The sequence below is a fragment of the Microcaecilia unicolor genome, chromosome 5 (assembly GCF_901765095.1).
Source record: "Microcaecilia unicolor chromosome 5, aMicUni1.1, whole genome shotgun sequence".
NCBI lineage: Eukaryota > Metazoa > Chordata > Amphibia > Gymnophiona > Siphonopidae > Microcaecilia > Microcaecilia unicolor.
The window spans coordinates 39,463,436-39,476,509 of NC_044035.1; the positions used below are offsets into that span (position 1 = coordinate 39,463,436).

General features: G+C 43.5%; 2 protein-coding genes across 4 annotated transcripts in view; one reads left to right on the plus strand and one right to left on the minus strand.

Annotated features, from left to right (window-relative positions):
* Positions 1–6,695, minus strand: part of TAF5 (TATA-box binding protein associated factor 5) — a 42,697-nt gene extending 36,002 nt beyond the window's left edge. Inside the window, exons 1-2 of the mRNA XM_030202808.1 lie at positions 6,043–6,695; positions 920–1,157 (exon numbers count right to left, since the gene is read on the minus strand). Coding sequence (XP_030058668.1) covers positions 920–1,157; positions 6,043–6,610 — 806 coding nt within the window. The 5' untranslated portion in view covers positions 6,611–6,695. The remainder of the gene's footprint in view (positions 1–919; positions 1,158–6,042) is intronic.
* Positions 6,696–6,794: 99 nt separating this feature from the next.
* PCGF6 (polycomb group ring finger 6) overlaps positions 6,795–13,074 on the plus strand; it is a 104,792-nt gene continuing 98,512 nt past the window's right edge. Inside the window, exon 1 of one of the 3 annotated variants that reach the window (XM_030202812.1) lies at positions 6,795–7,157. In XM_030202812.1, coding sequence (XP_030058672.1) covers positions 6,939–7,157 — 219 coding nt within the window. In that variant the 5' untranslated portion in view covers positions 6,795–6,938. The remainder of the gene's footprint in view (positions 7,158–13,074) is intronic. The other 2 variants (XM_030202811.1, XM_030202810.1) reach the window with 2 other exon arrangements.

A 13,074-nucleotide genomic window follows, 5' to 3' on the forward strand; every position in this document is an offset into this window, starting at 1 on the left:
ATGCATAAACACTAAGCACTATTCTATAGCAGTGTTTCCCAAGTCAGTCCTGGGGTATCCTTTTGCCAGTCAGCTTTTCAGGATATCCACAATGAATATGCATGAAAGATTTGCATAAGTGGAGGCAGTGTGTGCAAATCAGGTTCATGCATATTTATTGTGAATACCCTAAAAACCTAACCGGCAAAGGGGTACTTCAGGATCGACTTGGGAAACACTGTTCCACACCATACATGCCAAAATCACTAGGAGAGGCATTTCTGAAAGAACGACCTGCTCATAACGTCAAATAAAAAGTCCATCTCACAGACATTTTTAAACAGGAAAAACATCGCAGTTTTCTGTTCAAAAATAGGTGAGAACATCCAAAATGAACAACCATTTCCCAAAATTAACCATTTACTGGCAATCATCTGTAGGCTTCTCAAAGAGCAGACCTAAACTGAACAGTCAGTGTTCATACTTATATTCAGCAGGACTTGTTAATAGGATAGTTCTGAATATAAGCTTTAAATGGGGTGGAGGAGTGGCCTAGTGGTTAGAGCACCGGTTTTAAAATCCAGAGGTGGCCAGTTCAAATCCCACTGCTGCTCCTTGTGATCTTGGACAAGTCACTTAACCCTACATTGCCTCAGGTACAAACTTAGATTGTGAGCCCTCCTGGGACAGAGAAATATCCAATGTACCTGAATGTAACTCACCTTGAGCTACTACTGAAAAAGGTGTGAGCAAAATCCAAATAAATAAATAAATGCCATGGCCAGTGCTAAGTTTTAAACGGTGGGCACCTTGACTGAAAACCAGGTGTACAGATTTCAAAAATATACATATACAAACACATACTATGGAAAAATGTTTTACGATATATAAACAGTAAATAATGTAACAACATTTGAAATAAAGGATGTATGTTAATTACTTTTCAAAAAAAGCCTTGGCTTCGTTCTCATGTTGATTATAGACCAACTCCAAATACATGTGTACAAAGAGAGGATAGAAGAGCTGAGATAACTCTGCACGATGGCAATCCAGCACAGACTCAATAAAGCGCTTCAGTCCACTGTAGTACTCCTCATACTTAGCAGGGTCCCCCTGCTGAGTGTAGGCAGACAGCACAGCACTCACATCTGGTTGGTCCTGAGCACTGACACCAGACCCTGGAAAAATAAAAGCTCCGTATTACAAAAAATAGAGAGGAATTGATAAGGTCCAAAAGGTACTGTAAATGTTTGGGCCTTGTGGCAAGACCCAATAAAAACATGCAAGTTGGAAAACTGATTTTTATTTATTGCATTTGTTTCCCACATTATCCCACCTCTTTGCAGACTCAATGTGGCTTACAATTCTTTTTCATGGATGATGGAGGTAGAAGAGAACATACAATTGGTTTTACAGAGGGTTTTGGGTTACATGGTGGTGAAATACATGATGATTTTAAAGCAAAAGACATTAAAGAGCATTTCTGGATATATTAGAGATAGTGCAGTTATACGTGTTGATCTTTATGATATATTTTGTCAAAGAGATAAGTTTCAGTACTAAAGGACAAGCCTTGGACGAAACTTTCAGCTGCTGTTGCTGCTACTATCTAAAAAAGCTTGAATGCCTATTTAAAAAAAAGAATCACAGAAACAGTCAAATAAATGATCCATTTAACTTTCTATTGGATAGGCTGATAATAGATCACTATTCCATTCTATTAATCAAGTAACAAAGTAGATGTTTGCAGAAAAGAACCAATTGGTCAGGTTGGCAGAAAAGCTTCAGCTGTTAGGCATGCAGCACTCCAACTCAAAAGTGTGTGCTTTTCAGGATATCCCAAATCTTCAGGAAGCTGCTCCTCCCTTAAAGGAACAGAGTTAAAATTTAATGCCAAGAAGTGCAGAGTGATTTTATTTATTTATTTTGTTACATTTGTACCCCGCGCTTTCCCACTCATGGCAGGCTCAATGCGGCTTACATGGGGCAATGGAGGGTTAAGTGACTTGCCCAGAGTCACAAGGAGCTGCCTGTGCCGGGAATCGAACTCAGTTCCCCAGGACCAAAGTCCACCACCCTAACCACTAGGCCACTCCTCCACACTTGGGGTCCAGAAATTAAAAGGAGATATACCAGACAGGAGGAGAGAGATTGATAAGCTCAGCTCAGGAGAGGGACCCTTGAGGTGATAGAGTCTGAGGATCTCAAGGTGATGAAACAATGTGACAAGGTGGTGGCCACGGCCAGAAGGATGCTTGGCTGCATAGAGAGGAGTATAACCAGCAGAAGAAAGGAGGTGTTAATGACCCGTATAAATCATTGGTGAGGCCCCATTTGGAGTATTGTGGTCAGTTTTGAAGGATGCAAAAAGACTTGAAGCTTCAAAGAAAAGCGACAAAAACGATATGGGGCTTGCATAGCAAGACCTATGAGAGACTTGATGACCTGAATATGTATACCCTAAAGGAAAGGAGAAACAGGGGTGATATGATACAGATGTTCAATCTACAAACAAACATTTTCAAGAGACAGAAAGGTGGTAGAACTAAAGGACATGAACGGAGGTTGCAGGGTGGCCAACTCAGTAATAATGTCAGGAGGTACTTTTTCATGGAGAGGGTGGTAGATGATACCTGGAATGCCCTCCCGCGGGAGGTGGTAGAGATGAAAATAGTAACAGAATTCAAAAATGCACGGGATAAACACAAAAGAATACTGCTTAAAAGGAATGGATCCAAAGAAGCTTAGCGGTGATTACATGACTACACCAGTAATTGGGAAGCAAAGCCAGTGCTAGGCAGACTTTTACGATCTGTGCCCTGATTGTGACTGGATAGATCCAGCTTCAGAAGTTGGAGTACAAGGCTAGTGCTGGACAGACTTCTACGGGATGTGCCATGATCGTGGCTGGACAGATTTAGATGGGCTGGAGTGGGACTTTGATAACAACTTCAGAAATTTTAGAACAATGACAATGCCAGGCAGACTTGTATGGTCTATGTCCTGAAAACGGCAAGGACAAATCATGATCAGGAATACTTATGAAGTATCACATCATACCTTATGCTATGAGTTTATCTTATTAGGCAGACTGGATGGACTGTACAGGTCTTTATCTGCCATCATCTACTATGTACTAGGCCCCACCTATACTACCATAAGATAGAATATTTCCCAGCTCTGAGCCATGAAAGCTTGATCACCTATAGGAGATTTCCTTGGGTCCCCATACAGAGCTGTAAAAACTGACCTTTGCCAAATGATACTGTTGTCTGTAGAATCACAGGACACCAGCAAATAGGAGAAAGGGGATGGTTGGCTAGGCAAGTTCTCCTTTTCTTTGATCATCTAGGGCCCAGCTCAGACTTCACAACACATGACGTAGCTCAAAGCACAAAAATTCAACACATGACGTAGCTCAAAGCACAAAAATGAGTTAATGGAGAAAAAGGAAGATATATCCATCTCTTACTGTCTTTTGGTAAGAGGAAAAGAGAACAGGTGAAAGGGATGATGTTAGTGAAAAAAAGAGATTTGCGGTGAGGGTAGAGACGTAAAAACGGAAAGATAGAGACAGAGGATGGGGTGGGGAGGGCAGCGCATGAGAGGGAAGGGGAAAACAATGTAGGACATCACTCCCCAGAGGAGAAAAACATTTATCAGTTTCAGGGACAGAACACCTTTCTGGCTGAGCCAAATTCTGTGCCCCCCCACCACACTCCCTAGTTACTGATGTGTAGAGTAAAAGATTGGTCTGGTCTAGCCCTAAATGGCCTGCCCTCTTCCAATGCCTGTGAAGAAAGATCAGAAAATTATTTGTATAATGTAAAATTAAATATACAAATATGCAAACTTATAGAAAATGTGCCACCACAGGAAATGGATGAGTTGTACTAATAGAGGAGATTGCTCTTTTTATCAGTTTTCTGGGATCCTCTACTGTTCTGGATAAACACACAGTGGTGCTCATTTTCAAAGCACATAGACTTACAAAGTTATACAGAGTGGCATTTTCGATACGACATCCAGGTCGGACTTTGGACGTTTTGCGCTAAATGTCTCAAATCCGAATAGAAAACATGACCGTTTTCAAAACAGCAAAACGTCTATCTTTTTTTTTTTTAAATGCTGTTTGTAACAAATTGTTGTGCTCTTCAGACCATTTTTGAACCCCCCCCACCCCAAAAAAAAAAAAACCATACAAGTGAAAAACATAGAAAAAATCAAGCCACTGGGATGAAGGAGGGGGCCAGCATTTTTAGTACAGTGGTCCTCCAGACATCCCAGGAGAGCAATGGGGCACTCTAGGGGACACTGCTGTGGAATTCATATAAATGCTCCCAGGTACAAATCTCACTGTTGCTCCCTTATATTGTCTGCTGAGCCCTCCAAAACCCACTACCCCCAACTGTACACCACTACAATAGCCCTTATGGGTGAAGGGGGCACCTATATGTGGGTACAATGGGTTTCTGGTGAGTTTTGGAAGGCTCACAATTTCCACCATAAGTGTAACAGGTAGGGGGGAGGTATGGGCCTGGGTCCACCTGTCTACAGTGCACTGCACCAACCAGTAGACTACTCCAGGAACTTGCATGCTGCTCCAACAAACCTGGCTATAACATCTGAATCTGTCACAGGCTGGTACTATTTTTATTCACATTTTTGGGATGTGGGAGGGGGTCAGTGATCACTGGAGGTGTAAGGGGGGGGGGCATCCTGGATTTCCTCCAGTGGTCATCTCATCTGATCATTTAGGGCACTTTTTTGTGCCTTATTCATTCTAAAAACAGGTCTAGACTAAAACATTGACATTTCAGCCCTAGATATTTTGGTTTTGTTCCATTATGGCTGTAAAATGTCCAAGTGTTACGCACACCCTAATCCTGCCTTCAAAATACCCGACACGTCCCCTTGTCATTTGAACGCACTGCAGATGAATTGCATAGATTGACATTTGCAAAATAGGTTTTGAAAATTCTGATTTGGACGTTTTGAGAAGAAATTCATCCAACTGCTGCTTTTGACACTTTTTGGACATTTTTCTCTTTCAAAAATGAGCCCCCATAGTAACCTATGTAACTTTGTAAGTCTATGTGCTTCTTCATTTCTCAAGCCTTGTCTCCCACCACTCTACTCAGTGTGGAAAAGTAGCCTAATGGTTAGAGATGGGGGTTCAGATTTAGGGAAGCCAAGATTCAAATTCTGCCTCTCTCGTCAGCACTCCTTCATGACTTTGGGTACATCATTTAATAATGCTCCATTACCCCTGGTACCAAATGTAAACTATCTAGAAAGGAAAATATTTCTAGAACCTGAATGTAACACCCTTTGATCTGAGATAAGGAAAGGTAAATAATCAAATCCAAATGCATTTATTCTAATAAGCATGCTTAAATACCATCAGCATCTCTGTACATGAGCTATTCCAGGCACTCTCATACATTGTGTTCTTTCAAAAATTCAATATATATATGCCTATTAATCCATTACAACAAAACAACCAAAAATCCACTGAAAACACGGACTAATTTCTGCTCACAGAAAAAGAAACAAACAAAGACAAGAAAAAAAACCTCATATTGAGTTCTTGCTTCCGGACAGATATATATTTCTCATGCACAAATAAAATGTTCTAGCTATAAACCAAATGCAACATGTCCCTCTTCAGTCAGTGTACAAAGAATGTTGTGACTACTGAAAATCAAAAGCCAGGTCTCATGGACTAGCAAGATTTAACTTTGTAAGAGTGTTTTTTTTTTTTTTAGGTTAATAGACCAGGAGCTACTAAAAGTCGCTATTCCTATCATGAAGAACACGAGCTCTTTCTCAGTCATAATCAACCTACACCGAACTTGAGAAACCAAGAGCACAAGCCCCAATTCTGCTCTGGTTTGCAGACTGAAGTCTTAAACAGCTACTTTGCAACTTAAGATGCCCAACTCGGTAGTAAGTTAAATTGGGATGGGGTGGGGGGGAGAGAATTGATTCCTCCAAGACACAGAAGCACTAGCTGCCTGATTGTTTTTCAGTGATACAGAATGTGCTCCTCTCCTCTCTCACCTTTGCCCGCAGCAGGAACTGCAGCAGCGGCGGCAGCGGCAGATGATGATGCGGATACCGTAGCCCCGGCTCCACCACCCACTGCCGCTGTCACCCGGCTCAGAAGACTGGCATCGGTGCCTTCCGACTCCCCACCGGGGCTAAGCGAGTAGTCGGCGCACTTGGGAAGCCCAGCCTCCCTGCGCAGGATTTCCTCGGACTCCTTCAGATTACTTTTCCGCAGAAAGTGCAGCACGGCTAACAGCGTCTGACGGTCCTGGGACTCCGGCAACGCAGACTGTGGAGCGGGAGAGGGAATCGGAGTCGTAGCTGCAACTTGGAGAGGAGGCAACGGAGCGGGAGGCAGCGGAGGTGGCTGAGAGTTGCAGCTCCCGTTCTCTACACCGCAGCTGCCACCGTTATTAGCATGATGACCACCGCTGTTGTTATTGTTACTAACACTGCTGTTAACGTTGTTCCCGTCTCCTGCTTCATTTTCAGCATTATCACTCTCCACCTTAATTTCCACCTTCACCTCCAAGTCGGATTTACTCTCCGTTTCGTTCGCATCTTCAGGCAGCGCCGCCATTTTTCACTGGGACTGTGAGTGGTCTGGTCTTTTGCGACAGCGCGAGAACGTCCCCGAGACCGTTTACGTCAGTACTTTTACGGCAGCAGGTAGTGGTACCAGAACCTTACCTCGGCGCGCGCTCACACAAGTTCAGTTTCAGACTTCAGAGGTTTTTGTCGCCGATGAGTTTACATGCTCGGTGAATGCTGTAGTTTACAGGCTCACTCAATAAAGGGGTATTGATAAAGCGACGCCAATATTCAATTGAGCAACCTGTTTTCTTTAGCCAGTGGCTATAAAACATTAAACACTACAATTCCCAGCAGATCCGTGCGGCCGGACACGTATGCGCGCTGCGTTTCTGACTGCGGCGTTTCGCGCGCGCTGTTGCTTGACGGACGAGATGGAGGTTGACGCTAGGTCGGTGCCGTCTAGCTCCTCGGCTGAGGAAGAGGACGAGGAGCTGGAAGTGGGGGTGTCCGGTGCCGCGGAGTTTGAGCTGGGCGGTAGCGGGTATCCGTCCAGCGAGAATGAGGAGGCGACTGGTTCGGACGAGGAGAACGAGGTAACTCCAGCAGCACTGCCTGCTCATTTTTGCCCTGGTGTTTGGGGAAACATGTCTGTCTGTAGAGCCCTCCCCTGTGTATATTTGGTATGCATTATATATGTGTAATCCTCCATTATAATGGGGTTTACTAAAGATAAGAGAGGGGTTCAGAGGTTGTGGGTGGTAATGATCTGAAGGAGGTGGATTCCTCCCCCCCCCCTCCCTCGGGTAAGTTGCAGAGGGAAATGTTTCTGGTTTTTGAAAAACAGTAGTGGGAGGAGTTGGGAGTTAATAAGTGTTGATTGTTAGGGTTTGCAGGAGGTGCTTTTTTGGGTGTTGCACTAGTTTGGGCTACAGTTGGTCACGGATTGGGGTGGGAAATTTTCTGACATCTGGCAGCTCCTTGAGAAAAGAGTCCTGGAGGGGGTAAAGAAACAAAGGCTGATGCAAGAGGAAAGTTTCTATAAGAAAAGCTTTAACTGTGGAGTGGAGGAGTGCTCCAGATGGGAAATAGGAGATCCTAGCCTGGGAGCAGGAACAGAAAAGATCTGTTAGGAGCCAAAGGTGGTAGTACATAGAGGGACTTCTTTGGAAGAGAGGAGTGTGGACAGACAGGGAGGTCTGATCCAATGGAAGATCTGCATGCTGCACAGCCTTAGGTTGTTAACACCCAGAAGGGATGAGTATGGACAGTGGGAGCTGTAAATATGTACATACTGTAGGATTATAAATTGCTTTTAAGAAAATACTTCACACCTTTTTCAGTAGTAGTTCAAGGTATTCGGGTACACTGCATATATTCCTGTCCCTGGAGGCCTCATAATCAAAGTTTGTATTTGTAGCTGAGGCAGTGGATGGTTAAGTGACTTGCCCAAGATCACAAGGAGCAGCAGTGGGATTTGAACCGGACACTTCTGGATGTCAAGACTGGTGCTCCAACCACTAGGCCACTCTTCCATATCCCTAAATTTGCTCTGGATTTACAGTTTGCATCTGCTATTAAAGTTGGATTATAAATTGACTATTTCAAAGAGGATTTGAACTGCCCGTTGTAGAATGTTCAGTAAAGTTTGGTCATTTTGCATAACTCTCTGGACTGGAGTCTTTTCTTTGCACGAGAGTTGGAACTTACTTTCTGGACTGTCAGAAAAAAGTGTGCAGAGTGGTATAAAGAGAGTAAAAGCCCCATCCCAAAACCCTGTGTCTTCCAGATTTTTATCCGTGCCCAGCTCTGTGTGTGTGACTAGAAAAGCTGCATTGTTTTTAAAGAACTAAAAAGAGATTGGTATTTCATTATTGTCTTGGTCTTAGGTGCCCCCTGACCCGCAACAAGCTAGTTGGTGCTTGGACTGTGTGTGGTGAGACCAGGGTTACATATGTAATCCCCAATTATATTGCGGATTACTAAATTAATGAGAGACCTCTTCTTCAGAGTTAGTGAGGGTAGGGAACTTGTTGGAAAGGAGAGAGTGAGAAGCCCAGCCCTAAGGGGAGTGTTTATGGGAAAGTTGCTGAGGGAAATGTCTGTGGGTTTAAATGAATAGGAAATGTCATATAGCAGTGGAGTTATGTGTTAATGGAAGCTGGTGTCGCCCCCCCCCCCCCCTCTATGACCTGTGAGGAGAGGGGGTGTCCTGGATAGGCCCAGTAACCTAAGGCTGCATTGAGGTGGGGTTTTTGCCTACTGAAGCATTACCTGTAGAGTATGAGGATATCTCCGGATGGGTAGAAAGGTTAACCCAATTAGGAAGCAAAACAAGAAAGAGTTTGTTTGGCACCAAAGGCAGCAGCTCAAAAAAGTGCACCTTTGGAAAGAAGGACAGACAGAGAAATATCTTAATATTTATAAGTGGACTATTAACTTGCACTAAGAGTCTTGAACTGGCACTTAAACATTTTTCAGCTATAAATTGTTTGGATATAAATTGAACTGTTTGTTACCAAAAATATGAAGTTTGGATAAACTGCCATTGCAACATTTGAGTAAAATTCATGTTGGTTTCATAAAATGTGACGTGGAAGAATGTCTTTGGCCTGAGAGTGAAGTTCATTTGCTCCCAGACTAATAAAGAAACCTGAATAAAGTGTGGCTTAAAACCCTACGGCTTACCTGAGTAAGTCCAGTCCTGACCTGCGCCCAAGTCATAAGTAGAAGTAAAATTTTTGTTGTGACCCTGGTTTCAGGTGCTGACCCGAACAGCTAGCTGGTGCCTGGAACTTTATGGTGAGACCAGGGTTACATATAGATGATTTATAGGGAATTAGCCCTGAATCCTTAGGGAGCTCAGCTTGTATTTTTATTTCTTGAGATGTTTTAGCAGGGCATTCAAACCCCTGGTTCTCCCCTTCCCTCCCAGCAAGCATTTCTCTCAAGAGCTTTAAAGAAGTGCAACTGAGTGGGCTCCATGATTCATGTATGTGGCTTTGTTTTTACTGTAAGTTGTTGAAAAAGTACATGTGCCAAAATCATCTGTTAATTCAAACAATATGTGTACTATTTCTATTTTAAGAGATTGTCTTGTCTGTGTGAAGGACATTTTCTCTATAGACACAACATGGGGAAAATTCTTCTGTAGATCTGTTCAGTGGGAGAGGTTTGCAATGAACTATTTAATGCCCGGTGCCCTTTTCCTCCACCTCCAGGCTCTGTTCCTTCCATTTTGCGGTACACCTGGAATAGGCTTCCTGAGTTCACGATCTCTGGCCCTATTCAAGTCCAGGCTACAAGCCCACCTTTTAAGTCTGCTTTTTTTTAGGGTTTAAATCTTTTTTATTGACTGAAAATCAATGCAAACCAACAAAACTTCAACATGAGCATTGTACAAATGCAAGTAAATCATTTACATTCCAGTCAATTAAGTTTTTCTTTTATCCCCAAACCTCCCTTCCCCCTCCCTAATCCTGCTACTTATATAGTTCAACATGTTATTGGTGACCATACATTATACTCCATTTATTCAACATTCCCCATTACATAGCCCACATCTTCCAATAGCATCCTCATTCCATTCTCTAATGATCCCAAAAGGAACAAAAAAAAAAAAAAAAAAAAAAAAAAAAACCCCTTTTCCCCTTTCTTCTTTCTCCTTTCTCTTCCCTCCTTTATCCGTTTCCCTTTTCCCTTCTCTTCTTCTTCCCTTCTTCCTTTACAGTCTATTTAACAGAAAACTTCGTGCTCTGGAGGATAATGATTGTATGTACATTTCCCAGATTCCTAAGAACACCTTTCTTCTCTTTGGGGATGATCCCACCTCCCTCCTTTCCTGCATGAGCAGGTCATATAGTCGGTTTCTCCAATGCCAATAGTCTGGCGGTTCCTCTGTCATCCAACCATTCAGAATAAGCTTCTTCCCCAGTATGCTGGCTTTGCGGATGAACTGCCGAGCCCCTTTTTGCGGGACTGCTAATGTTTCATATTGATCTAGCAAGACCCCCTTGGGGGAAAACTGAATTTTATGCTGCAACACCTTTTCCAAGTATTGAGCTATTTGTCTCCAAAAATTTTTTATTTTGTAACAATCCCATAGATAATGAAACAGCGTGCCCTTTCCCTGCCTACACTTGGAACACAATGGATCCGGGATCCCCCCCATTTGGAACACCTGAGATTTGGCCATGTATGCTCTATGTAGAATTCTATATTGACATTCTCTCAAATTTGCATTCCCTGATATTGAAGGTATTTGTGCCACCAGCTTCCGGAAGTTAATTTGCAGGTTAGGCTGTTTCAAATCTCGCGCCCACTTCTGCTGTATTTTGTCCATATCCTTACCTCCTCCCAGCTCCCACAAGGCTTTCTGCAGCCCTGAAACCGATAACCTCTCTCCAGGTACGGAACCATAGAATTCTCTGACTCTACGTCCATGTCTGCCTCCCAACTGTGCTGCGTCCAAGGAACGAACATAGTGAGCTAGCTGACCATATGCAAATGTGTGGCTGTAGTCTATACCTACTCCCAAGGCTCCCAAACCCAGTAATTGTCCCCGAGAATCCAGGACATGCTCTAACCTTGTTATGCCTAGTCCTGCCCATCTAAGAAACACTTTATTTTCTGAACCCGGTTTAAATTGGGGATTACCCTGTAACGGTAAAAGATCTGATGTCTCTGCCCCCAACCCCCAGCTCTTATTTAGATCCTTCCATATCTCTCTAATGGGTCTTAGCAACACGCTATTGCCCACCTGACTAGGTATAGCTATCCCTGGGCACTGCAGCAGGTAATATAAATGATATGGTTTAAAGTATTCCTGCTCCAGTCTCCTAGGCGTGAAATCCTGCCTGTCTAACAACCAGTCTCCCAAGTGTCTCAACAAACAAGCTTGGTTATAGCGCCTAAGATCCGGAAGGCCCAACCCCCCTTCCCTCCACGAGCCCATTAATATTTTCAAAGGAAGCTTAGGTTTGGAGTCCCTCCATACGAATTTCCTTACGTACTTGTAGATCCGATTCAAATCCTTATTCTTTAGTTTCAAAGGTAGCACCTGAAAAGTATAGAGCCACCTGGGGAACTCCACCATTCTAAACAAGTGTATCCTCCCATGTAATGTGATTGGTAAAGCTTTCCACCTCCCTAGTTGCTCCTTCATAGCGTCTACTAATCTAGTTATGTTGGTATGATATAAGGCTGTAGTGTGCATGGTGATCCGCACTCCTAGGTATCGAAGTGACTCCACTGCCCATTTCAAAGGAAATGTTCCTTTCCATATCCCTCTCACTCTTTCATTAGTCGCCAGCGCCAATGATTTCGAGTAATTGATCTTAAATCCTGAGAAATCTCCATACTCCTGGAAGAGCTCTAACAAAGCCTCTAAAGATTGCTTAGGCTGGGTAAGGTGTACTAAGATATCGTCTGCGAACGCTGAGACTTTAAACTCTTGCGGGCCCCACTTTACCCCCGTCACCTCTGGATGGTCTCTAATTTCTCTGATCAGAGGGTCTAGAACCAAAACAAAGAGCAGAGGCGACAGAGGACATCCCTGCCTGGTGCCTCTCCTAATTGGGAACAAGTCCGACCTCTCCCCATTTATCCACATATAGGCCTGTGGGTTAGAGTACAGTGCCCCCACCGCTTCCCTAAATGCCCCTTCTATCCCCATTTTCTTCAAAACCTCAAACATAAAGTTCCATACCACTCGATCAAAGGCCTTCTCTGCGTCGAAACTAACCAGCACAGAAGGCCTTTTCTGCTTCTCCACTGTCTCCAGGGAAGCTAGTAGTGCTCTGATATTACTTGCCACTGACCTGCCTGTTACAAAACCTACCTGGGGGGAGGCTACCAAGTCTGGAAGCACCTTAGCCAACCTATTAGCTAATATCTTCGCATAGATTTTTATATCACAGTTTATCAAAGATATTGGCCTATATGACCCCACTTCCCTCTCGTCCCTACCTGGTTTTAATAATACTATTACTTTCGCCTCATTTAGCCGATCAGACAAGGTTCCTGATGTTATCATTTCATTAAAGAGATTCATCAATGGGTTTGTCACCTGTTCCTGTACTAGTTTATAAAAGGCCATACTAAACCCGTCCGGCCCCGGCGCTTTATGTATTTTACTTTGCTGCAGTGCCAACATCAACTCTCCCTCCACTATGGGGTTGTTCAGTATTTCCAACTGCGTCTCTGAGACCCTAGGCAGCTCTTGGTTAGCCAAGTATACCTCACTATCCGGGATTATGTCTGACGGTTTTTCATATAATGCCTTATAATAGTTCCTAAATCTGCTTATGATCCCTTCAGTCTCCCGGATTGTCTGCCCTCTCCCATCTTTAATTTGTAGGATCCTAGTAGGCCCCTTCTGCCCCTTTACTAACCTACTCAATAAAGTTCCCGCCTTATTCCCATACTGGAAGAGCTGGTGCTGATAATACATTTGTGATTTCCTAGCCCTCTGGTGTAATAATTCGTTTAACTCCCTTTGAGATGCTAATAGTG